We start from the raw sequence: 27380 nt of genomic DNA, 5'->3' as shown, positions 1-27380 counted from the left end.
CAGCCTCCCTCCCACTCTGTCCCTCTCCAGCGCTCAGATGACATTTCATCCTTCATTGAGGTACAATAGAGAGAACACAGGGGCTTATTAAACATGATATCATCCCACTTGCATGCCTGTGTGACCTCACTTAATAAGTGGCCCTCATGAACTATTGATGAGATTCTATGTTGGAGGGCCACGAATGGCCGGGCCCCGGCTCCACTCAGCACAAATAAACGGCCCCACCAGAGAGAGAGAGAGAAAGAGAGAGAGAAAGCGAGAGAGCCAAGTGCCAACACTAAAATATGCTGATAGCATTCCGGGCCTGTTCAATTTCACAAATTCTGATTTATTTTCAATCATTTTCATGTTTTCTTTCCTTCACCAAGCTACAGCAACCAGTAAAAAATAAGGGAAGGGAGGGAGGGCAAAGAGTTTGGCAAAGTACACCCTTGACAGGAAGCAAATAGCATTGAGGGAATCCCACCCTTTTCATACACCCCTCCTCACCCCACACTAACATACCTAGAACCTGTCAAGCTCAATCAAACCGATGAGAAGACGGCGACGGACGGATTCTCTGAGGGGAGACAAGTGCCACGTTCAACTCAATTAGCACAGCACCGCCGTTACTACGCCAACAGGAGATGAAATCTCACTATGATTGGCAACCTGTCAGTCCAGTTGCAGAGGTGGAAAACAACGATAATAGCACCCACAATAAAATAAATTGAGTAGACAAATAAATAAATGGAACAAAACAGCAGCGCAGGGCTTTGCATTAGAGAGAGAGGCAGGCGTTGAAAAGCAGGCGCATAATGTGAACAGAGTTGCCTGGTATGGCAACTGCTCGGCCTCCGACCGCAAAGGCACTACAGAGCGTAGTGCGTACGGCCCAGCACATCACTGGGGCCAAGCTTCCTGCCATCCAGGACCTATATACACACACACATCACAGCCACTCTCTGTTGTCATCTATGCATAGTCACTTTAATAACTCTACCTACATGTACATATTACCTCAATTACCTCGACACCGGTGCCCCGGCACATTGACTCTGTACCGGTACCCCCTGTATATAGCCCCGCTATTGTTATTTACTGCTGCTCTTTAATTATTTGTTATTCTTATCTCTTACTTGTTTTGTTGGTATTTTCTTAAAATTACATTGTTGGTTAAGGGCTTGTAAGTAAGCATTTCACTGTTAGGTTGTATTCGACGCATGTGACAAATACAATTTGATTTGAGAGAAGTGCTAGGCTACTTTAGGTGCACACACAAAGAAGAGAGGAAGGAGGAGGAGAAGAGGAAGGAGGAGGAGGAGAGGAATGTGGATAGATTTGCCGTATTTAACACATGCGCAAGTGTGTATTATATACTTGTGAATTGGAGGATTTTTTTTGCTTATCACCCCGAGAAACCCTCGGAGAGGGCGGTCACAGCCAGGGATCAGCCACTTTTGACGGCGACCCTGGATCAATTAGGGTTAAGATTTTTTACCTAGTCAGCTCAGGGATTCGAACCAGCGACCTTTCGATTACTGTTCCAATGCTCTTAACCGGACAATGCCCTCTCTCTTTCCCTGTCTGCACATTAGAGGGCTGTGTTCATAAACTCAGCAAAAAAAGAAATGTCCCATTTTCAGGACCCTGTCTTTCAGGATAATTCGATAAAATCCAAATAACTTCACAGATATTCATTGTAAAGGGTTTAAACACTGTTTCCCATGCTTGTTCAATCAACCATAAATAATTAATGAACATGCACCTGTGGAACGGTCGTTAAGACACTAACAGCTTACAGACTGTAGGCAATTAAGGTCACAGTTATGAAAACTTAGGACACTAAAGAGACCTTTCTACTGAAAAACACCAAAAGAAAGATGCCCAGGGTCCCTGCTTTTCAGCGTGAACGTGCCTTAGGCATGATGCAAGGAGGCATGAGGACTGCAGATGTGGCCAGGGCAATAAATTACAATGTCCATACTGTGAGACGCCTAAGACAGCGCTACAGGGAGACAGGACGGACAGCTGATCGTCCTCACAGTGGCAGACCATGTGTAACAACACCTGCACAGGATCGGTACAACCGAACATCACACCTGCGGGACATGTACAGGATGGCAACAACAACTGCTCGAGTTACACCAGGAACGCACAATCCATCCATCAGTGTTCAAACTGTCCGCAATAGGCTGAAAGAGGCTGGACTGAGGGCTTGTAGGCCTGTTGTAAGGCAGGTCCTCACCAGACATCACAAACTCACCATCGCTGGACCAGACAGGACTGGCAAAAAGCCAGGATCTCAATCCAAGTGAGCACGTCTGGGATCTGTTGGATCGGAGGGTGAGGGCTAGGGCCATTCCCCCGGGAACTTGTCTGGGAACTTGCAGGTGCCTTGTTGGAAGAGTGGGGTAACATCTCACAGCAAGAACTGGCAAATCTGCTGCAGTCCATGAGTAGGAGATGCACTGCAGGACTTAATGCAGCTGGTCTCTTATCCCGTGTAAATAGTTTTTTTTTCTCATATATATTTTAATCTCACTTTCTATCTATGAACTAAATATACTTTTCTGCAACCCATCTCACCAAATGTGGTAGGGATCTGCTATTTTTATTCCTTATAACTGGAACCTCCATCAAGAGCTAGTCAGCTAGCTCTGGCAGCTAGTCTTCACCTTTTGCTTGGACACCTGCCAGCTTTAGCTTGGACAATACCTGCCAGTCTGCACAGTGCGATATCATCCCAAAGCATATCGGACTGCTTCTCTGTACCACATCACTGGATTCCTGCCGCAAGCTATGGATCATTACACCGGATCATCGCAGCTAGCTAGCTGCAATCGAGTGGCTACTGTTAGCTAACGCCTCTGTCCAGAAGCAAGCACCAGTTATCCTTGAGCTGGCATCGAGGTAGGCCAATACACCAGCTAACTTCTTGGGCTACAATACCTCTTTTGCCAATTGGCCTGGACCCTTTATTGTCGACACGGAGCCCCGCCGATCCATCACAACTGGTCTGCCGACGTAACCGTCCGAAGACGTTTCAAATGTCCTTGTTCTGTGTTAGTTTACACAAGTATAGGCTGTTTCGGTTTTCGTTACGTTTATTGTTTTGTAGTGTTTGTGTTTAGTGTGTTGGTCATTAAACATGAATCGTAATCTACACGCCGCATTTTGGTCCGATCCTTGCTACACCTCTTCGTCAGAGGAGGAGTTAGAAGAAAACCGTAACACTATGGCCTATTTATTGTCTTACCTCCCTAATCTTACGACATTTACACACACTGTATATACATTTTTGTATTATTATTATTGTATTATTGACTGTTTGTTTATCCCATGTGCAACTCTGTGTTGTTATCGAACTGCTTTGCTTTATTTTGGCCAGGGCGCAGTTGTAAATGAGAACTTGTTCTCAACTGGCCTGCCTGGTTAAATAAAGGTGAAATATATATATATTTTATTTATTTACTGACCACAACACACACACACACACACACACACTCCTCACTAACCATCAGAGCCCCTGAGGAAGGGGAGCAGGGTCATCAGGCTGTATAGACGACTCTCCTGATACACTGACTGGCTGAAATGGGATTCTGTGGTTTGCAACCTCCCGTAGCCCCCTCCATGTTCACCGTGGCCCTTACAGCAGCTAGGAGAAATGGCTCCCAGCTGACATGACACAGGGAGGAGGAGTCAGGAGAGATGGATCAACTAGGTGGAGATTTGTGGGGTACATCTGTGGTGATAGGGGCCAGGTGGAGCTGGGAGAGCGGTGAGTGGGCCCTTACTTGTGAATAATGAATGACCAATCTCAGGCCTGTTAAGTTCTTCCCCAGGCACACTGAGCACTGAGGGAGGGCCTGTTAAGTTCTTCCCCAGGCACACTGAGCACTGAGGGAGGGCCTGGAGCTGGGAGGGGACACGTACCCTCAAAACAGCTGGTTATTACCACTGTTTTATCATTAATTCAAAGGCGCTCTTACATCAGGTAACTGATCCTGCCACTGCAGCTGCTCCTGCTGACTCTCACCAACAGCTGGGGTTGGCCCCCTAACCTGCCAATCAGCTGGAGCTACCGCCATTGGCCAATCAGTGGGCCAGCAGGTGGCCAGGTGGCCAATCAGTAGATAAAGGGGGCGGCATTGGTCAACGGAGCATCTGGAAGGGAAGGTCAATGCAGTCAGATGGAAGAGCATTGAGTTGGTGAAATAAATGTAATGTTGGGCATGATCGATAGGGGGCTAACAGCTGAGGCATTCCCAGGATAACACCAAACACTGTAGCCATTTCAAATCTCAAGGCACAGAGATAGAGAGTTAGAAGGACTTTTCCCATAATCTAATGGTAGAGGATTCAGCTTGAGGTGATGTAATGTATAATTTATTCAGCTTCCAATCTTCCTGTGAAATGTGAAAAAATGATTGCCGTGGCATTGCTGCTGATTGTGATGACCTTAGACGCAACTATGGGAGAAATGCAAACAACGGCAGAAAGAAATCAGCTTAGTTGTACATCATCTGTACTTGAGAGAAATTCATGAAGAGTTGTGAGGAGCCGTGGCTGTGATGTCGCTTTAACAGGAGCTGATACATTAAAGGCTCCTGGATAATGAAGGATGGAAGGAAGGGTTTGAGGCTCCGTTTCAGATAAACATCATCAAAAGCGGCGGTTTACAGGATGTGATCCTCTGATTATAGCCTCCAGAGCTGACTGCTATTTGATCAGCTGCCCGATACTGCCTTATCCCATGTACAAGTAACTGCCAAAATAAAGGAAACACCAACATAAAGTGTCTTAGGGCGCCACCATGAGCCGTCAAAACAGCTTCAATGCACCTTGCCATAGATTCTACAAGTGTCTGGAACTCTATTGGAGGGATGCGACACCATTCATCCACGAGAAATTCCATAATTTGGTGTTTTGTTGATGGTGGTGAAAAATGCCGTCTCAGGCGCCACTCCAGAATCTCCCATAAGTGTTCAATTGTGTTGAGATCTGGTGACTGAGACATACACACCCTGTAAACCCCACTATGCTACTTTAAGACCCCTCTTTCAAAGTCACTGAGATCTTTTAGCCAAGGTAGCCAAAACAATGGGAAACTGGGCAATTTTATACATGACCCTAAGCGTGATGGGATGTTAGTGTCTTAATTAAATGAGGAACCACACGTGTGGATTCCCCTGCTTCCAATATACTTTGTATCCCTCAATAACTGAAGTGTTTCCTTTATTCTGGCAGGTACCTGTATCTCTATCGCTCTTTGACATTGCCAACAAGATTAGCTTTGATGGAAGACAATCCATAGTGTCAGCCTGTTCTCCACAGCACTCACATTGTTTGTCTGAGAGAGAGTATTACAATGGTGTCGCAAGGGATGTGAGGGGACAGGTCTTTAAATTGTGTTAAGACCCCTCTTTCAAAGTCACTGAGATCTTTTAGCTATGGTAGCCAAACAATGGGCAACTGGGCAATTTTATACATGACCCTAAGCATGATGGGATGTTAGTTTCTTAATTAAATGAGGAACCACATGTGTGGATTCCCCTGCTTCCAATATACTTTGTATCCCTCAATAACTGAAGTGTTTCCTTTATTCTGGCAGGTACCTGTATCTCTATCGGTCTTTGACATTGCCAACAAGATTAGCTTTGATGGAAGACAATCCATAGTGTCAGCCTGTTCTCCACAGCACTCACATTGTTTGTCTGAGAGAGAGTACTACAATGGTGTCGCAAGGGATGTGAGTGGACAGGTCTTTAAATTGTGGAAACATGTACTGAAATCTATGGGACAAAATTAAGGGAATGAAATAGACTAAAGAAATACATCTAAGGTAGCTGCCATCTGAAGTCTTCCAGTGATGCGACCTAGGGTTCACTGAACATTTGGACTAGCTAGCAAAAATAGTACCTATTCCAGACAGAAACAGACAGTTAGTTCTGAAGAAAATTACCCTTACCTAACTGTGAAGAGAAGAGAAATGTGGCCTTTTAAAAAGAACACAGGTCAGAGAAATTACAATATTTCCCTTGCAGAGAGAGAGTTGCTCTCCACAGCTGTTGGCAATCTTCAGATCCTAATGATGTTCTATGTATTATATATTTACCACTCAGGCTCCCTCCAAGAAGCTGCCAGAAAACAGCCCTGCACTGACTAAACACACACATCCCCTGTTTACTCTCATCTCTAATAGGCTAGCTAGGACATAACAGAGAGATACGTCTAAAGGTGATTACTGTGTTACTTTGATTTGGTGTGTGTGTGTGTGTGTGTGTGTGTGTGTGTGTGTGTGTGTGTGTGTGTGTGTGTGTGTGTGTGTGTGTGTGTGTGTGTGTGTGTGTGTGTGTCCATGCGTGTGTATACAGTGGGGCAAAAAATTATTTAGTCAGCCACCAATTGTGCAAGTTCTCCCACTTAAAAATATGATAAAGGCCTGTAATGTTCATCATAGGTACACTTCAACTATGACAGACAAAACGAGGAAAAAAAATCCCGAAAATCACATTGTAGGATTTTTAATGAATTTATTTGCCAATTATGGTGGAAAATAAGTATTTGGTCACCTACAAACAAGAAAGATTTCTGGCTCTCACAGACCTGTAACTTCTTCTTTAAGAGGCTCCTCTGTCTTCCACTCGTTACCTGTATTAATGGCACCTGTTTGAACTTGTTATCAGTATAAAAGACACCTGTCCACAACCTCAAACAGTCACACTTCAAACTCCACAATGGCCAAGACCAAAGAGCTGTCAAAGGACACCAAACAAAATTGTAGACCTGCATCAGGCTGGGAAGACTGAATCTGCAATAGGTAAGCAGCTTGGTTTGAAGAAATCAACTGTGGGAGCAATTATTAGGAAATGGAAGACATACAAGACCACTGATAATTCAGCATGTCCAACCATAAACCTATATCTAATCTCATCCCTGCTTTCTGAAGCCCTGTGGGTAATTAATGCGGCGCATCATTGTTGTGGAGAGCGGTGTAAAAACGGCTGCATATTTCCCTGTCTAGGACCCACTGCTATCCAACAGAGACCCAGCAAGCAGGTTTTAAAAACAAGTTAGGAAGACAAAGAGCGACACAATCTACTTACAGTGCACAGTGGGCACTTAGGCATTCCCCCATGTGCTGTGCTCAGCTGTAAACGGTGCTCGCAGCCCTAGCAACCTAGCACAGCGCAGGCAGGCACAGACCATGGTATAATTAAATGCAACAATGCAGATTGAGGGAACGGACCAAGGGGGCTCTCTCTCCTTCATCCTGCTGTGTGTTGATCCAGTCCAGCTCCATTACCTACAGAGGAGAGAACTCTTAGGGGCTTCCAGCTCACACACAGCTCTGCTCACACCGTCCTACACTGGGCTCACTAGGCACCACATCGCTTAGCCTCAAGGCCGGAAAATGATGGTCAAGGTAACGTGTAGTAAGCTATGTAGAGCATATCCTGGAAATATTCATGGAAATGTTCATGGAAATACATTACCTTTAAGGAAATATCTGTACAACCAGTGATATACTGTTGGTAGACCATGATGCGCTGTGAACATGAACACACTGCATTTATTTATTGTACAGTAGTATACCAGTCAAACTTGTCTTATTCACATCCTCCTATATATGTACTCTGGTAGCTACAGTATATGTGGAGGTAGTGGACACATCCATACAGAGTGGATGTAGACTCAGCATTCCCGGCCACTGGTCTCAATCTCCCCCAAGAGGGACTTTAACCTCAGTAAAACCACTATTAGGTGTTCTCAGAATGATGATGTGAGCAGGGTGAACCCTCCCCGGTGGTTTCACTTTCTAAGAGCATCCGCCGGGTCACCGATAAAAGAGCTCCCGGGTATTAAAAGGTCAGAGGTGACCTAACTCGCAATATGATGACAATCCCGAGCTGGTATTTTCATTTCCTGAAGAGACCCTTCCGCCATGGCAGCCGAGGAACGGCTGTTTGCTTGTTTTCTTTTAAATAAATCCATCTCTGCTTTTAATAGAGAAGCAGGGAAAGAGGAAAATGTAATGTTGACTCGCTCAGGAGACAAACACACACAGTGAACCAGAAAATGCCACACACCAAAAAACTGAAATATCCTCACACAGGCACATGCACCCGCAAGCGTACACACACACACACACACACACACACACACACACACACACACACACACACACACACACACACACACACACCTGCAAACAGAGAGAAATGTTAACTTCTACATGTGTTTGTGGGCTATCCTTAATGCTCCTTAATGCTTCTCCAGAGGTGAGCTGCGATGCAGACAGCCAGTGTGACTAACTGATGTTTTAAATGGCAACACGCTTCACCACTGGTGAGAGATTGGGATAGGGAAGAGCCTCAGGCACTGCTTTCTTCCTCAATCTTTTTTTACCCAGAGATGCCTGACCCCATCCAGCACCCTAACCAGGTAGTGTCCGTGTAAGACCAGCACTGGAGATGCTCAGTCAGCCATCTGGTCACCTTCAGGCCAAAACCACAGTCATAAAAACACTGAACTGTTAGAGATGACTCAAATGGAATGACCAGCAAACTAACAAGAGAGAGGGTAGAGAGGGTAAGAGAGGATAGAGAGGGTAGAGAGGGTAAGAGAGGATAGAGAGGGTAGAGAGGGTAAGAGAGGGTAGAGAGGGTAAGAGAGGGTAAGAGAGGGTAGAGAGGGTAAGAGAGGGTAAGAGAGGGTAGAGAGGGTAAGAGAGGGTAAGATGGCCTGGGCGAGTGAGTCTCAGTCTGGATGGGAGTCACAGTCAGACACAGGGATGTGTCAAATTAAACTCCCACTGGGCACAAACTGGTTGAATCGACGTTGTTCCATGTCATTTCAATGAAATTATGTTGAACCAACGTGGAATAGATGTTGAATTGACGTCTGTTCCCAGTAGTCAGTAAACACTGGCGAGCGGGCGGGCAAAGAGGATGCGTAGCTAGGTCGCCTCTCCCCAGCTCTGCTCAGCGACAGGCAGGCCCACTCCCCCGGCTGGGGCTGGGCGGTGATGAGCTCTAGCAGTGATTAAGAGTGACTGAACACATCATTTCCTTTGTCAACGTGATTAGGCCAGGGAGACGAGCCCTCAGGTGGAGGAGGGGGTAATGCATATGATTAGGTGTGCCATTTAGATGCCATTCCCACTAATGGCTAATATCAGGTTAGTCACGGGGAGAACATACTGCAGAGAATTTACCGAGCTAATGTTGATGGTGTTGGAACTCTTCAAACGATGCGATGGGGAAATTTAGAGAACATCTAATAACATTTGCTGTGGGATTGTGTCAGGTGTTCGCCCCCAGGGCTCCCAGCCAGATCCATCCTGTTTTCTCTGTTCTCTCTAGCAGATTGTCATTGGCCACAGAGGACCTCCACACACTGTCAACATCCCGACTGAGTGTGGGACTATAATACTGGAGTTTGAAATGGGTTGTGTAGGAAATGTGCCATTACACAGAGTAAAGGGCTGTATCCAATATCAAGGGTCTACAAAATGTGCTGTAGATATGATAGTTCAGTTCACACAAACAACAACAACCCGGCTGCACATGCGGTGCTCTGAGTAGAGCCAATATATATGAGTGTTTGGGTAAGAAATGAAAGGGATCATCCCCTTTTCAACCGCGCGTCTTGGCTGACATATCAAAGCGAGTGTCTGAAGTTACGCCATCTTTAAGACTCAAACGGTCCCTCTGTCTCCTAAATCCCCTCTTAACTTGTCGGAACAAAGAGAAGCCTCATCAAAACTCGGACACAAAATATATAAAGAATACTAGGATGTTCTCTCTCAGCCGTGTAGTATTCATTTGGTAAATGATCTGTGTCGTGGAGTAATAATCATAGGGTATTTTGGAGGGATTTGAGGGCCAGGCCGGGAGGCATCCTCTGGAGTGATCTCTAATTGCTGGAAGCGGAGGCCTCGACTGCCTGCCGCTCTTTTGAAGCCACCGGCTGCTGCTCCCAGCCAGAGGAACCAACCAGCAGGAGGAGGCGTCCCACAGAGCCACTCTCTCCCTCTCCCTCTCTCACTCCGTCTCTCTGCTCTCCTTCCTCTCCTTTCCTCCTATGCTCCCCGGGCCTGCAATCCCTCTCCAGCAGACAGACACCCCACGCTATGCTCCACTTAGACGGCCATCTTTAATCCCCCACTGCTAGTTGTTTATGTGGCTGTGTGACGTCACAGGTGAGGGCCTCTCTCTCAGGGAGTGAGGGAGGGAGCGGCGGCTGCAGCCTGCATGGCCCAGCCTCCAGGGCGAGAGTGTGCAGAGGTAAAGGGAGATTTTGTTTAAAATAATGAATGTTATATAACGAGAGGACAGAGGCCTAATGGTTGCACTTATAGGCTGTTCTTATCGTCCAACGAGACAGTGATTATCTCAATATGAACAATGGAGAAATAAATAATGGAGAGGAGTTTAGCCAGATGGCCGGAACACTATGACACCTGATTATATTCCATCCATTGTTTGAGTCTTAACTGTGTATTTAATGCCATAACAATCCATTTCAAGAGAAATAACTTCCACTTTCTAGCTACAAGAGGTAAACATATGCTGCACTGTACATACACATGTTCACTCACACATACACATAGACGGCTGTGCATATAGACATAGCACTTACAGCACCAGTCAAAAGTTTGCACACACCTACTCATTCAAGAGTTTTTCTTCATTTGAACTATTTTCTACAATAATAGTGAAGACATCAAAACTATGAAATAACACATATGGAATCATGTAGTAAACAAGATACAAATATATTTGAGATTCTTCAAAGTAGCCACCCTTTGCCTTGATGACAGCTTTGCACACTCTTGGCATTCCCTCAACCAGCTTCACCTGGAATGCTTTTCCAACAGTCTTGAAGGAGTTCCCACATATGCTGAGCTCTTGTTGGCTGCTTTTTCTTCACTCTGCAGACCAACTCATCCCAAAGCATCTCAATTGGGTTGAGGTCAGGTGATTGTGGAGGCCAGGTCATCTGATGCAGCAACATCACACTTCTTCTTGGTCAAATAGCCCTTACACAGCCTGGAGGTGTGTTGGATCATTGTCTTGTTGAAAAACAAATGATAGTCTCAAAAAGCGCAAACCAGATGAGATGGCATTTTGCTGCAGAATTCTGTAGAAGCCATGCTGGTTAAGTGTGCCTAAATAAATAACCGACAGTGTGACCAGCAAAGCACCCCCACACCATCACACCTCCTCCATGTTTCGTTGGGAACCACACATACGGAGATAATCCATTCACCTACTCTGCATCTCACAAAGACACGGTGGTTGGAACCAAAAATCTCACATCAACTCAAAGGACAGATTTCCACCAGTCTAATGTCCATTGCTCGTGTTTCTTGGCCCAAGCAAGTCTCTTCTTATTATTGGTGTCCTTTAGTAGTGGTTTCTTTGCAGCAATTCGGCCATTAAGACCTGATTCACGCAGTCTCCTCTGAACAGTTGATGTTGAGATGCGTCCATTACTTGAACTCAGTGAAGCATTTATTTGGGCTGCAATTTCTGAGGTTGATAACTCTAATGAACATACAGTATCCCCTGCAGCAGAGGTAACTGTAGGTCTTCCTTTCCTGTGGCAGTCCTCATGAGAGCCAGTTTCATCATGGCTCTTGATTGTTTTTGCGACTGAACTTGAAGAAACTTTCAAAGTTCTTGACATTTTCCATATTGACTGACATTCATGTCTTACAGTAATGATGTACAGTTTTTTCTCTTTGCTTATTTGAGCTGTTCATGACATAATATGGACTTTTACCAAATAGAGCATTCTTCTGTATACCACCACTACCTTGTCACAACACAACTGATTGGCTCAAATGCATGAAGAAGGAAATACATTTCACAAATTCACTTTTAACAAGGCACACCTGTTAATTGAAATGCATTCCAGGTGACTACCTCATTAAGCTGGTTGAGAGAATGCCAAGAGTGTGCAAAGCTGTCATTAAAGCAAAGGGTGACTACTTTGAAGAATCTCAAATATAAAATATATTTGGATTTGTTTAATACTTTTTGTATTTAATAGTGTTGAGGTCTTCACTAATATTCTACAATGTAGAAAATAGTAAAAATTAAAGAAACCCCTTGAACGAGGTGCATCCAAACTTTTGACCAGTACTGTATATACACTAACACGCACACATCTTCATAAGTCACACAGACATATCCCCCGACACATAGACAGACGCAAACACACACAGCATTGCACAGACCCGTGCCTGGTTGTTTGGAAGCGAGGCGAGACTGGCGCAGTGTGTCATTGACTCCTTGGTGCCAACCGGGAGGCTAGAGCTGAGATTCGTCCCTGGGCTGCCGATCCAGGTAAGCAGATTACAGACACACACAATACAGCCCTCTGTTCATGTTCCAGGAACAAACCAGGCCTTTCAGCCCACAGAAAAACCTAACCACGCTGCTTCTGCGCGCCCATCGATCCTCTCACTCTCTCACTCTCACTCTCTCACTCACTCTCTATCCAAATGAGACTTTTACCTTCATAATTATTCAACCTCCAACTTAGTTATGCTGCATGCTGCCAGAAATTACTAATACTTGCATCATTCAAAAAAACACCAATTTAACCTGTAGTCATTACACAGTATTTGTTAAAGCGGTTAAATGGATGCCGTCTGGTTCCGAACCATTGTTAAGGAATATAGTGTGGAATTTCAATGGGTTTCATCATCATCCTACTCATCTGTTATTCAGCAGAAGCAAATGAAAAAGGTGTCCAATTAGGCTCACTGGGACCCCCGGTGGATGACAATTACACTGTAGCCGTTATAAGTGGTTGTTGTAGATTTGGTTTCATGATTGACATAAGTGCCTACCACAGAATTTGTAGTGTACTGAGTGACGGAATCAAAGAGCAATCCATAGCATTGTCTTAGCTATCCTTAATGGAGGGTTAAACTATCCTTGTGGAAGAGCATTGGATTCCATCACTTCAACATTTACAGACGACTTCAAACGGTTTAGTTGATCCCACGATATCAGCAGCTGCCAGTCAACCAAAAGTTGTCTTTCTGTCACGCCCTGACCTTAGAGAGCCGTTTTATTTCTCTATTTTGTTAGGTCAGGGTGTGATGTGGGGTGGGCATTCTATGTTTTGTATTTCTGTGTGTTTGGCCGAGTGTGGTTCCCAATCAGGGACAGCTGTCTATCGTTGTCTCTGATTGGGAATCCTACTTAGGCAGTCTGTTTTTCCACCTTAGTTGTGGGTAGTTGTCTGTGTTAGTGGCCTGTATAGCCCTAGTAAGCGTCACGTTTGGTTTTTACTCTTTGTTTTGTTGGCAACATTTATAAAGAAAAAGAAATGTACGCTCACCATGCTGCACCTTGGTCTGATCATTTACACCCTGACGGCGACTGTGACACTTTCACAACTTATCACTATCTCTACCCCCCCCCACAATTGGTCTCACCTGCCCCACACTCTCATTGGCAATGGCAATTTAGTTTGACAGTAAAATCTCTGTTTGGATTGTAGATCATGTGTCAGGTTGGCGGATGTGAGCAGGAAGAATGAAAGAATGATTTTAACAGGTCTAAAAGGTTCCTGGAGTATTGCTGGTGGTAGGTACAGTAACAGTTGGTTAGTATTGGTGGTTTACGGTGTAAACCATGCTCCATGGATGGCTGGATGCTTGGTCTTTCTGACTAGGTGGGACCATGCTCCAGTGTTAGCCCCAGGGTGTACATGTGTGTAACCACAGCAGGCCTGTCTACAGCACGTCCTCTCTCGCCACCACACATGCTGTGGGTGACAGCTTCCACGCTGCTGTGAACACTCAACACACTGACAAGGCGTTAGTGTTCATATCCGATCACCATGTTGACTACGTGTTTTCTGGCCATAACTAGTGTGTGTGTGTGTGTGTGTGTGTGTGTGTGTGTGTGTGTGTGTGTGTGTGTGTACGTGTACATGTGCACCTGTGTGTTCCTATATGTTTTCCTTTCTCCTTGCTAAAAAGGAGCTGGCATTTCACTGTGAGTATACAGAGTGTGAGGCTAGTGTTGAGAGTGAAGGAGGGATGGGGAGGGAGGGGACAGGGATGGAGGGCAGTAGGTCGGTACCCTCCAAGGGTATCCCAGAGACTGCTCCAAGACATCGCCGGTAGAGAAGAGGTATTCGGAGTGGACCTTTAGTCCAACTCAGGGGGCGTGCATACCATCCACCGCTTCCGAGTATATTACTCGCTAATGTTCAGTCCTTGGAGAATAAAGTAGACGAGCTCAGGTCGAGGATCTCCTTCCAGAGAGACATCAGGGACTGTAACATACTCTGTTTCACATAATAATGGCTCTCTCCTGATATACTGTCCCCGGCCATACAGCCAGCTGTGTTCTCAGTACATCGCGCAGACACGAATAAAGAACTCTCCGGGAAAAATAAAGGCAGTGTTTGTTTCATGATTAACTACTCATGCTCTGATTATGGTAACGTACAGGAAGTCAAGTTATTCAGTTCACCCAACCTAGATTACCTAATAATCTAATGCCGACCGTATTACCTCCCAAGAGAATTCTCTTCGGTCATGTCACAGTCGTGTATTTTTCCCCTCAAGCCGATACCATGACGGCTCTCAAGGAACTACATTGGACTTTGTACCAACTGGAAACCGCATATCCTGAGGATGCATTTACTGTAGCTGGGGGACAAATCTAAGGAAAACCCGACAGAAGTTTTGCCAACACATTGACTGCGCCACTCACGCATTAACATCACTCGACCATTGCTGCTCTTCCTTCCAGGATGGCTACAAGGCCCTATTCACCTTCCTTTCGGCAAATCAGATCATGTCTCCATCCTGCTCCTCCCTTCCTATAGGCAGAAACTCAAACAGGAAGTACCCGTGGTAAGGACTGTTCAACGCTGGTCTGACCAATCAGAATCCATGCTTCCAAGATTGTTTTGATTACACGGACTGAGATATGTTCCGGTTCGCCTCTGGGGATAACATTGACGTATACACTGACACGATGACTGAGTTCATTAGGAAGTGTATAGCGGATTTTGTTCCCATTGTGACGACTAAAACCTATCCAAACCCAAAAACGTGGATAGATGGCAGCATTCACGCAAAACTGTAAGCAAAACAGGCAAAAACGTCAGTTCAGAGACAAAGTGGAGTCGCAATTCAACGCCGCAGACATGAGACGTCTGTGGCAGGGATGCCAGAGAATCCCGGATTATAAAGGGAAAACCAGCCATGTCGCAGACACCGTTGTCTTGATCCCGGACAAGCTAAATCCTTTCTTCGCCCACTTCAAGAAAAACACAGTGCCGCTGACGCGGGCCACCACCACTCCCGTGGACTGTGAGCTCTCATTCTCCATGGCCGACGTGAGTAAGACATTTAAGCTTGTTAAGCCTTGCAAAGCTGCCAGCCCAGACGGCATCCCTAGCCACGTCCTCAGAGCATGTACAGACCAGCTTGCTGGAGTCTTTACAGAAAGCTCAATCCCTCCCTATAACAGTCTGTTGTCCCTACTTGCTTCAAGATGTCCGCCATTGTTCCTGTACCCAAGAAAGTGAAGGTAACTGTGCTAAATGACTATCGCCCTGTAGCACTCACTTCTTTCATCACAAAGTGCTTTGAGAGGGTAGTTAAGGATCATATCAACTCCCCATTACCCGACACTACAATTTGCATACTGCCCCAATAGATGCACGGATGACTCAATTGCCATCGCACTGCCCTATCCCATCTGGACAAGAGGAATACCTTTGTAAGAATGTGGTTCATTGACTACAGCTCAGCCTTCAACATCACAGTACCCTCCAAACTCATCATTAAGCTCGGGGATTATTATCTGAACCCCGCCCTGTCCACATCAACGGGGCCGCAGTGGAGAAGGTGTAAAGCATAAAGTTCCTCTGCTTACACATTACTGACAATCTGAAATAATTCTTCAACAGCCTTCGCAAAAACCATCAAGCGCTATGATGAAACTGGCTCTCATAAGGACTGCAACAGGAAAGGAAGACCCATTGTTACCTCTGCTGCGATGATAAGTTCTTTAGAGTTACCAGTCTCAGAAATTGCAGCCCATATAAATGCTTCACTGAGTTCAAGTAACAGACACATCTCAACATCAATTGTTCAGAGGAGACAGCATGAATCAGGCCTTCATGGTCAAATTGATGCGAATAAACTAGTACTAAAGGACACCAATAAGAAGAAGATACATGCTTGGGCCAAGAAACACGAGCAATGGACAATTGAGATATTTTGAGATGAGTTGGACTGCAGAGTGAAGGAAAAGCAGCCAACAAGTGCTAAGCATATGTGGGAACTCCTTCAAGACTCCTTCAAGAAAGCATTCCAGGTGAAGCTGGTTGAGAGAATGACAAGAGTGTGCAAAGCTGTCATCAAGGCAAAGGGTGGCTACTTTGAAGAATCTAAAATCAAAAATATATTTGTATTTGTTTAAAACCTTTGATGATTCCATATGTATTATTTCTACTACAATGTAGAAAATAGTAAAAATAAAGAAAACCCCTTGAATGAGTTGGTGTCCAAACTGACTGGTAATGTACTATTCTTCAAATATACTACATATTCTATCCATATTCTGTCCATATTGTCGATACATCCCATCACATATGTATATATATTTATACTCCTGACTGCGGCATTTGCTCGTCCTAATATTTCTATACTTTTTAATTCCATTATTTTACTTTTTAGATTTGTGTGTATTGTTGTGAATTGTAAGATATTACAGCACTGTTGGAGCTAGGAACACAAGCATTTCACTACACCTGCAACAACATCTGCTAAATATGTGTATGCGACCAGTAAAATTGTATTTGATTTGAGGGAGGGAGGAGCAGAGGGATGGGGAGGTGGGTGAAAGGTGACGTTGGGTAGATGAGGGGGAGGAGGCTGCAAGGTTGGCAGTAACAATGGCTCAACTCCAGTGTGAACCTCTGGACAGCACATGCCGCTTGCCAGAAACATTGAATTCCCAACACAATCACCCTTATTTTATTCCTTTAAATGCCAGGGAGATGGTGTGCAGCACTCGCCTTTGTCAGGAGCTTCACTTGCAGTGAGTGTCCTCTAACAGGAGAAAGAGAGAGGGAGAGAGAGAGAAAGAGAGGGAGAGAGAGAGGGAGAGAGAGGGAGAGAAAGAAGGAAAGAAAGAAAGAGAGAGAAAGAGAAAGCAAGAAAGAGAAAGAGAGAGAGAGAGAGAGAGAGAGAGACACGGGAGGGAGGGGGTAAAGAAATGTGTTTTAGCAGTCGTTTCAGCAGCAGTCACCTTAGGGGTGGCGTCTGAAGGACACTGCTGAATACTCCAAATGAGTGTGAAGAGCGGCGCAGAGAGAGGATTAGAAAGTACATTTTTAAAAAAACACACACACACACACACCTGTCTGTGTAAGGCACACAGAGGCACCATCACAACAGGAGCGTCAAAAGAACACCGCAGATACCTTGACTGTTAGACGTCCTGTCTCACGACCTCTTTTAATATAGAGGACGAGGAATAATGTGTCTTCACACATCGCCCTCATATCACTGTACATTGTCTGTTCAGAGCCTCCATGAAAAACTGGATTCTCTCCATTTGCCATAAACACACAATGGAGTCTCTCTATCTGTCAAGTTACTGACAGGAGTACACATGTTGAGAAACTGAAAAATCCCCAACCAGAGGACTGACAGTATATACTAACATGCTAGTAAGACAAAGGAAGACTTTCATCTGTCTCTCACTATTGTTAGCTCTGAATCAGAAGAATGGCCAGGCCGGATGCTTATCCATCATTGTCTTCATTTGAAGGGCATTTGGCAGCCCAAAGGCAAACACCTGATTCACTCCTCTCCGCTCAGCTCCAATCCCTTCACAGACACACACTGCCAGAGCAGCAGTGCAGTCAGAGAGAGATGAAGAAAAAGCAGCAACTCGTCGTCTCAAAGCAGACCTCACACTGGGTTCTGTCACTTCACATCACTATTCACTCAAACTCATATAGCACTTCCACTAGTTCAGATACTGCTCACAGAGAGACGCTTTACCAGACACACTGACAGCAGGCAGCACACACACACACGTTTACGCACAGACACATACACACACACACTCGCATACATGCATGAACACGCACGCTAGTGATGCCCGGGTCAGCTGTTTGTTCACCCTCACTCACAGTCAAGTGCTAATAACCCATCCGCAACCGCCCAACTATATGTGATAAAGTGAAAATCTAACACCTGCATCTGACCCTGACACTGTACAGTCAGAGACGGCAGAACGATTTTTGGAAAGGGGTGCAAGCCTAATTTAGATATGTTTCTGCTTATATACTGAACAAAAATATAAATGCAACATGCAACAATTTCAAAGAGTTTACTGAGTTACAGTTCAAAAAAGAAATCAGGTCATTTAAATAAATCCATTAGGCCCTAATCTATGGATTTCACATGTCTGGGCAGGGTTGCGGCCATGAGTGGGAGCCAGGTCCACCCACTGGGGGAGCCAGGCCCAGCAAATCAGAATGAGTTTTTTCCCCACAAAAGGGCTTTATTACATACACAAATACTCCTGAACACCCCCCCTCCCCATCCTCAGACGAACCCGCAGGTGAAGAAGCTGTACGTGGAGGTCCTGGGCTGGCGTGGTTACACATGGTCTGTGGTTGTCAGGCCGGTTGGATGTACAGCCAAATTCTTTAAAACGAGGTTGGATGCGGCTTATGGTAGAGAAATTAAGATTAAATTCTCTGGCAACAGCACTGTTGGACATTCCTACAGTCAGCATGCCAATCGCACGCTCCCTCAAAACATGAGGCATCTGTGGAATTGCGTTGTGTGACAAAACTGCACATTTTAGAGTGGCATTTTATTGTCCCCAGCGTAAGGTATTGCCACGTTTTCTTTTCCATCGCTCAGTTCGGCTTGGACGCATATTTTATGTGGTTGAAATACTATCAGCTTTTTTGATGTCGATAAAGATAGCAGCTTTACAGACGGTCCCTAACCGCGCATTCATTCTCTGAAGATTCTGAAAGAAGGGCCTCCCAAGTGGCGCAGCGGTCTAAGGCATTGCAGTGCTGCAGCGTCACCACAGCCTGGTGTTCAATCCCAGGATGTGTCATAACTGGCTGTGATGGGGAGTCCCATAGGGCGGCAAACAAGTGTCCCAGCCTCGTCTGGGTTAGGGGAGGGTTTGGCCTGGGGGGTTTGTGGCAGGCTGAGCGCCCCTACAGGCTGACTTCTGTCATTGAACAGTGTTTCCTCTGACACATTGGTGCAGTTGGCTTCCGGATTAAGCGAGCGGGTATTAAGAAGCGTGGCTTGGCGGGTCATGTTTTGGAGGACGCGTGACTCGACTTTCGCCTCTCCCGAGCCCGTTGGAGAATTGCAGCGATGAGACAAGATTGTAATCACAAAATTGAGGAGAAAAAGAGGGTAAAAAAAGAGTGAAGATGTTGGCTACATTTGGTGTAGGCCTATCATTTTACTGCAAGAAATGCTTAATTCTGCAAGAGTTAATAGGCTATCAGGCTATGTGAGAAGTTATACAGAAGACCTAGCCCACAGCTAGATTTTGGGGCGGCAGGTAGCTTAGTGGTTAGAGCATTGGGCCAGCAACCGAAAGGCTTACAAGTTAAAAATCTGCCGTTCTGCCCCTGAACAAGGCAGTTAACCCACTTTTACCCGGTAGTTCGTTATTGTAAATAAGAATTTGTTCTTAACTGACTTGCCTAGTTCAATAAAAATGTAATCCATCTGAACAGTAGGCTACAGTTTCCTTAACATGCCCTATTTGATGTCCCTGTCTTGTGGCTGTCGAATTTGTATAACGCCTGACAATCCTCACATATAACATGGCCGGCACTGTAATCCTCTTTACCACTTCTTCTTTTACAATCTTTCCCAAACTGTTCTAGCCCTCCCTTCTCTTTATTGTCAATTCTCCATTTAACAGATTTTCTCTTATTGAATTAAACTCCGATTATTGTCCTTTTTTCCACAGTGGATCAGCGTTAACTTTTTCTGCCCAAGTTCCCAAAAGCATTTAGTGTGTATATGGTGTGCAGAAAGTCAGCCCTAAAGATTAGGTTCACGCACTAGCCTAACACCAGATACAAATAGTGAAAGAAATATCCTCAATATAGCCTAGATGTGAATTGCACAAGAATTATACATTTATTTCAAAAAAGATGCATTGTTTTCTCACTTTATTCAAACCACCCGCCCTTCATCCACAAAATATTTCAAGATCCTAAACCCGCCCGTCCAGCGGATATAACCACGGGGACTGTGGGTTATGACTCAACCCGCTCATCACTAACGCACGCACATGCACAAATGTGTGAACACATACACAGAAAAGCACAAAAAAATGTATCCAACATTTACTCATCAATCCCGAGCTCTACCTGCGTGGTTGGGCAACACTTTCACAGAGAGGTCTTCTTCGATGCTGAGGAGATCGTGTTCGTGATATGACTATTTGGAGAAAAGCTGGGTAGTGTGAGAGACAGAGGGGAAGTGTCTGGCCTCAGTGTGTATATGAGGTGGAGAGGAAATGCATGTCAGCAGCTGGACGACACACACTTCTCTCTGAGAGGAGAGGAGGAAAGTGCTAACAAGCAGCCGTCTAACGTAATGAGAGCTGCTAACTGGCCCTTATAACGGCTGCACTACTGTGGCTTTTTCAGTCACCATACTATCCATCACATCAGCATTGCGGCACATCACTATGGACCACAGAGTCTGTCTGTCAGCTGTATATCAGGTCTTTTAGCCTGCAATTGGTAGCGTTTCTGGCTGTGGAGATGGTACAATTGTACTGCAGGGAGATGGAGACAGTTTGTCTTTGGAAAGTCCTCTGCTTTATAGAGAAACCTCCCCCTAATCCCAGATAAAGAGCAGATAAGAGAGAGATAAAGGCAACGCTGCTCCTGGGCCTTATCTCTGCTGTTATCTCTCAGCGCAGTGAGCGGTAGTGCTAGAGGCAGGCAGACAGGCAGGCAGGCAGCACCCACGACTGGCTCCATAACCCCCTACATACACCCAGAGAGAAGGAAGAGCCCATGCCTGTCTCTACACGACACCCACCACCGTCTGTAACATCAGTCACACCTCAGCCTGCCATAGGTTTAAAATAGCATTCTATTGATTTTTAAAGGACGTTTTCCAGTGTCTGGATAAGCACTGTAATAGGTTGGCACCTTGTGAAATGAATCACCCAGTGTTGTTTAACACGGGAAAATGCCCCAGAAATGTGCTATTTTCTGTCCCATGAATACAGCTAAAAAGAAAAACACACAGGATGTTAACATACAGATGTTGGACTTACCTCTATGTCTGTTAGTAGTTTTATCAAACATGAGCATGGCGTCTTCTACCTGAAAGACAGAAGAGGAAATCAGACATTAGTCTGAGGTCAGATAGGAGAGACTTGGAAGAGACATACACTTCTGTACTGTGGTAAAGATGTGTTTAGAGGTTAAAAAGAGTGTGTATCCTTCAATGTGGGACAACGGACAGTCTTCCTCAGGGAACCATGGACAGTTTGAGTCAACCAGGTAGACACACCTCACTGCAACAACCAACCCCTGCCTCCTCTGCTCCACCAGGTAGCAGCATGATCCATGGTGATATCAACTCTCATCATGTCGTTCATTAAAGCCACACAGAGAGAGAGACAGACGGCAAATGTTTATCCTCACACATCTCACGACAGATTGGAAGACAGAAATCTGTTCCCTATAATTCAGAAGAAGTGGTAAAAACAACGTTGAATTTAGGCAGCCTCAGTTTCATTGTGGTTTCTTGTTGAGAGAACAACACAAAAAAAGAGAAGGAAAAAACAGCACCATACAAAATCACAGATGGGGAGATAGGGCAATGTCGCCGCGCACCACACATTCCCCGGTTACGGTCGCTAGGTAACGTGCGGTGTGGAGCGGAGCAGGCTGTGTCCTGGGGAGGTTTTGGCAGCGCAGTGTGGTGTGGTCCGATGGGGGTGGGGGGCGAGGCGCGGCACGGCGGGAGGGTGGCAGGGCGGGAATGGCCATGTGGAGCAAGGGAAGAGATGAGAAGAGAGGAGCAGGGGGCTGGCTCAGATGGAACTGCCTGACTTGATAAAGAGGAGCTCTGCCAGGCCCTGCCACACTGCTGCTGCCTTGCTTCAAACCTGCCACAGGATGTAGGCACTAGTCTACTGCAGCTCTCTACCACCCACATGCTAGATCTGCTGTACTATGACCACCTACAAATGGACATTGACCTAAACCACCTGCTTACCTCGGTAGTGTTTCATTCATACGGTCTCATGTATTTGTCAGTTGGTAAATAGGCAATTGGATGATATCTCATTGGTCCTTTGTGGTCTTCTGTAGCTCAGATGGTAGAGCCTGGTGCTTGAAACGCCAGGGTAGTGGGTTCAATTCCCAGGACCACCGATATGTATAAAGTATACACGCACGACTGTAAGTTAATTTGGATAAAAGCATCTACTAACTGGCATGTGTTATTGCCTAGGATTTACTCTTTTCACAACTATAGTCATCCAATTTCCCAGAACACATCAGCCCTGCAAAACACATTTCCTATAAATAATATGCAGCCTACACTGGTAAATAGTAGTATGTGCCCTGAAGCTGATAGAATTAAACAATAAGGCCCGAGGAGGTGTGGTATATGGCCAATACACCACGGCTAAGGGCTGTTCTTAAGCACAACGCAAAGCGGAGGTGTCTTATTGCTATTATAAACTGGTTACCAACGTAATTAGACCAGTAAATATACTGTTTTTGTCATACCCGTGGTATACGGTCTGACATATAATGGCTGTCAGCCAATCAGCATTTCAAGCCGTGCTGTATTGGCCGTCACAGACATACCTACCCCTGCTAACAGTTCTATCTGATAATGATCACTCCGCCTTCATAAGAGTATTATGTTCATGTAGCTGTCCCAATCTCTCTCTTGTCTTTATCTCAACGAGCACATTATTTACCCTTACTTCCAGCCTAGCATTTAGTTTGGTACAGCGAGCGGGGTTAATATAAGCCTCACCGTCTGCCTGTTTCACTTTTGAATTTCGGTGCCCAGATGAGACTTTTTCTGAGCCAGTCAAAATCACGCATCAGTGTCATTATCATGGACATATCCAAGTAAATGCCGATAGAAAAAAAGCTCAAACAAATGAAAATGCTCTAGTGTGCTGTCATTCCAGGTTCAATGTTTGACGTGACTGAGTTAGCAGAAGTTGGCTAGCTAGCCAAGAACGTCATCCAGCCTGCTTAGCAACCATTTTGTTTAGAACAGACGAACAGTCCTTTTGAATAGCAACTATGCAAAAATAATTAACGACTGGGTCGAGTCTGTAGCAACATGACCAAAAGTCAATGCCATTTACCTGACTGTATTCATGATACAGCAGTGCCTCTTGTACCTCATTGCTTAAGTACAAATGCCTCGTGGAAATACTAGCATAGCTTTGTAAAAATGAAGAGGCCTATAGGCCATCAATGCAGTGTATTATAGGCTTCCCATGTTCAGTGATGTTAAGATAGCCGTGTCTGTCTGTTATTATGACACTGCAGTGGGAGGACAGGTGTCAGGCAGCTTATTCAACGCAGGACACAAGTTCAGCAGTGGTGGGGTGTTTCTCCTCTGCTTCAGGGCTCTTCAATGCAGCCATTCAGGCAGAGCACAACTCTATGGCTCTATCTGATAGAAGGTTAAGGACCTCTTCACCGCTCACACAAAACCCCTCCACACAGTCTCACTCCAGGGAAGGAGAAATCTCTCTTTCTCTCTCTCTCTCTCTCTCTGCCCTCCTCCTCTCTCACATGCTTTCCTTTCTCCTGGCTGAGTGAAAATAAAGGTTCAAAGAATAATGCATCTTATCACTATGTAAAAGGGGAGTGGGGACCCCAGTGGAGTGGCTGGCCTTTTGTGACAATGAAGAAAAGAGTCCTAGTCTATTTATTCAGTGTGTGTTACGTTAGCTATAGACTGGAGCAACGCAATCCTCTGGCTTTGTGTCCACCCAGAAAAAGCACCAAGCTCTACAAAGGCAGTCTGGGGCCAAGAATCAAGACTAGTTCACCTGATCCTTAGTTATTAAACTAAGGATCATGAAAACACGTACTTATTGAATTCCTGCTACACAAACACACTTTAGCCTACAGGAGAGCATGCACATGACTGTTGAGCTAACGACTACATGGCAGATTCTAGCAGCCAGTTAGGATGAGGCAGTGCAGGTGACAGATGCACAGTGCCACCAACACTTCCCACCAAGCAGAAGCTAAAATGGCAATCGTTAGCTCATTCTTTTATTTAAGTTGAATATTGTGCTTGTGCTAGCTAGGGTGATTTACTAAATACCTGTCGAGGTTGAACCTGAGGACAAGATGGGTTGAGAGTGTTGGGGAATGCAGATTGACTCAGGTGGAGGAGGTTTGCCCTCTAACCAGGAAAAACACAAAGGGAAGGTAATCAACCCCTTGTTTAGATCCCAGGACCTCTGGGGGAAGGCTTATCCTGTTCCTGTCAGATAATATGATGCTAAACTTCCACTCCCGGACAACCTTTCCACCCGGGCCAATGCATAAACTAAATCCATAAGTATGAAAAACCTTACAAAAACGCCCAGTCAGTCTCTGTGGTACATGTCTCTGTGCTTATTGATGCTTCTGTCCTTGGATAAATAATTCAAACAGCAGCCAATTTGAATTATTTATCCAAGGACAGAAGCATCAATAAGCACAGAGACATGTAGCGTTTTTGGGCTGAAAAAGCGTCAGGGGGATATATAAGGGCTAAGGAAATGCATTATGACAGCAGTTTAGATCAGTGGCAATCACCCCATTATTTACATTCAGCACACAACAGAGAGGAATCAGAGGAGCTTCCCCGGGATCTGGGGCTAAGAACACCACAGCTCACTGTCCACTGGGACAGGAACACAGTGAGGTCTCTGCTACAACACAATGGGGGGATGATTTATATGTGACTATTTTGAATCCCTTCAGGTCTACGTCAAGGCCCAGTCAGTGTCCCTGTGAAACGTAGACTTCCAGAGACCAGAGGAAAAAAGAGGGAACGATTTTGTGGCGGTGAAGGAGACGCTGAGTCATAAGATTTATATGTTTGATTAGTCATGAGGGGAGGCAGAGTGCAGACTATTACTGCTCTGGGCCACAGAATGGTAACAATGCATTCGGAAAGTATTCAGACCCCTTGACTTTTTCCATATGTTGTTATGTTACAGCCTTATTCTAAAATGTATTAAATAAAGAAATGGCCTCATCAAATCTACACACAATACCCCTTACAGATTTTGGAAATGTTTGCAAATGTATAAAAAATATATATTTACATCAGTTTCAGACCCTTTGCTATGAGATTTTTTCCCCCATTGATCATCCTTGAGATGTTTCTACAACTTCATTGGAGTCCACCTGTGGTAAATTAAATTGATTGGACATGATTTGGAAAGGCACACACCAGTCTATTTAAGGTCCCACAGTTGACAGTGCATGTCAGAACCCAAGCCATGAGGTTGAAGGAATTGTACGTAGAGCTCCGAGACAGGATTGTGTTGAGGCACAGATCTGAGGAACGGTACCAAAACATTTCTGCAGCACTGAAGGTCCCCAAGAACACAGTGGTCTCCAGCATTCTTAAATGGAAGATGTTTAGAACCACCAAGACTATTCCTAGAGCTTGCCGCCCAGCCAAACTGAGAATTTGGGGGAGAAGGGCCTTGGTGACCAAGAACCCAATGGTGACTCTTACAGAGCTCCAGAGTTCCTCTGTGGAGATGGAGGAACCTTCCAGAAGGACAACCATCTCTGCAACACTCCATAAATTAGGCCTTTATGGTAGAGGCCCGACGGAAGCCGCTCCTCAGTAATAGGCACATGACAGCCCGCTTGAAGGACTCAGACCATGAGAAACAAGATTCTCTGGTCTGATGAAACCAAGATTGAACTCTTTGGCCTGAATGCCAAGCTTTATGTCTGGAGGAAACCTGGCACCATCTCTACGGTGAATCATGGTGGTGGCAGCATCAAGCTGTGGGTATGTTTTTCAATGGCAGGAACTGAGAGACTAATCGGGATCAAGGGAAAGATGAACATAGCAAAGTACAGAGAGATCCTTTATGAAAACCTGCTCCAGCGCACTCAGGACCTCAGACAGGATAACGACCCTAAGCACACAGCAAAGACAATGCAAAAGTGGCTTCAGTACAAGTCTCTGAATGTCCTTGAGTGGCCCAGCCGGAGCCCAGACTTGAACCCGATCGAACATGTCTGGAGAGACCTGAAAATAGCTGTGCAGCAAAGCTCCCCATCCAACCTGACAGAGCTTGAGAGGATCTGCAGAGAAGAATGGGAGAAACTCCCCAAATACAGGTGTATCAAGTTTGTAGCATCATACCCAAGAAGACTCGAGGCTGTAATCGCTGCCATTGGTGCTTCAACAAAGTACTGAGTAAAAGGTCTGAATACTTATGTAAATGTGATATTTCATTTTTTTGTTTATTTAATACATTTGTAAAAATGTCTAAAAACTGTTTTTGCTTCATCATTATGGGGTATTGTGTGTAGATTGACGAGGGGAAAAAATAACAATTTAATACATTTTAGAATAAGGCTGTAACATAACAAAATGTGGAAAAAATCAAGGGGTCTGAATACTTTCCGAATGCACTGTAACTGAACACGCTGTCAATGACTCTGAAGGACTATGGGTCTTCTTTCACATTTTTTTTTTTACAAGACTCATATTATTTAACAATGCTCTCAATGAACAAAGCGGAGATAGCTGCTTCAATGACCCAGGACAAGCTTGTGACAACCCTCTCAATTAATTGTTTTACAGAGAAAATGAATATCGCTGTCTCTCGGCCCTTCTCCCTGCCATGTGCAGCATGCACACTCCAGTGGTTTTACTAGTAGTGCTTTAACAAGGAGCAGCGGGCCAAACGTCACATCCAGGAAACACTTGTAATTACACAGCAATGGGGGACGTAAGAGAGAAACCCAAAATGTCTGACATAAAACGACTTCAGTACACCCCCCCCCTCCCCTTCAGTACAGGGACACCATGAAGACAGCTGGGATGTCTGATAGTGACCAGGCATGGTGGTCGTTGTCAACAAGAACAGGAGAGCAGGCCACTGTGTCCTTTAGAAGAGTACAGTTGGAGATCCAGCCCACACAGAACTCCTGGTATGTAAGGAACCTGGAACCTGAACCAGGGCTGCTAGTAATTTCCTGACCCCCTTAGGCTGGGAGGCAGCTGTTCAATAGAGTGTTCAGACACTAATGTTCCATACCTGCTCTGCTCATATCTTGACTTACTGTACTGTCTAGAC

General features: G+C 45.2%; 1 protein-coding gene across 12 annotated transcripts in view; it reads right to left on the bottom strand.

The window, feature by feature from the left end:
• Positions 1–27380, bottom strand: part of LOC135550502 (RNA-binding protein Musashi homolog 2-like) — a 352748-nt gene that overhangs the window by 143864 nt on the left and 181504 nt on the right. For all 12 annotated transcript variants that reach the window (XM_064981384.1, XM_064981385.1, XM_064981383.1 and 9 more), the window contains exon 7: positions 21339–21387. In XM_064981384.1, coding sequence (XP_064837456.1) covers positions 21339–21387 — 49 coding nt within the window. The remainder of the gene's footprint in view (positions 1–21338; positions 21388–27380) is intronic.

The sequence above is a fragment of the Oncorhynchus masou genome, chromosome 12 (genome assembly GCF_036934945.1).
Source record: "Oncorhynchus masou masou isolate Uvic2021 chromosome 12, UVic_Omas_1.1, whole genome shotgun sequence".
Classification (NCBI taxonomy): Eukaryota; Metazoa; Chordata; class Actinopteri; order Salmoniformes; family Salmonidae; genus Oncorhynchus; species Oncorhynchus masou.
Note: the sequence above shows the minus strand (reverse complement) of the source record. Positions and strands in the feature narration are given on the sequence as shown.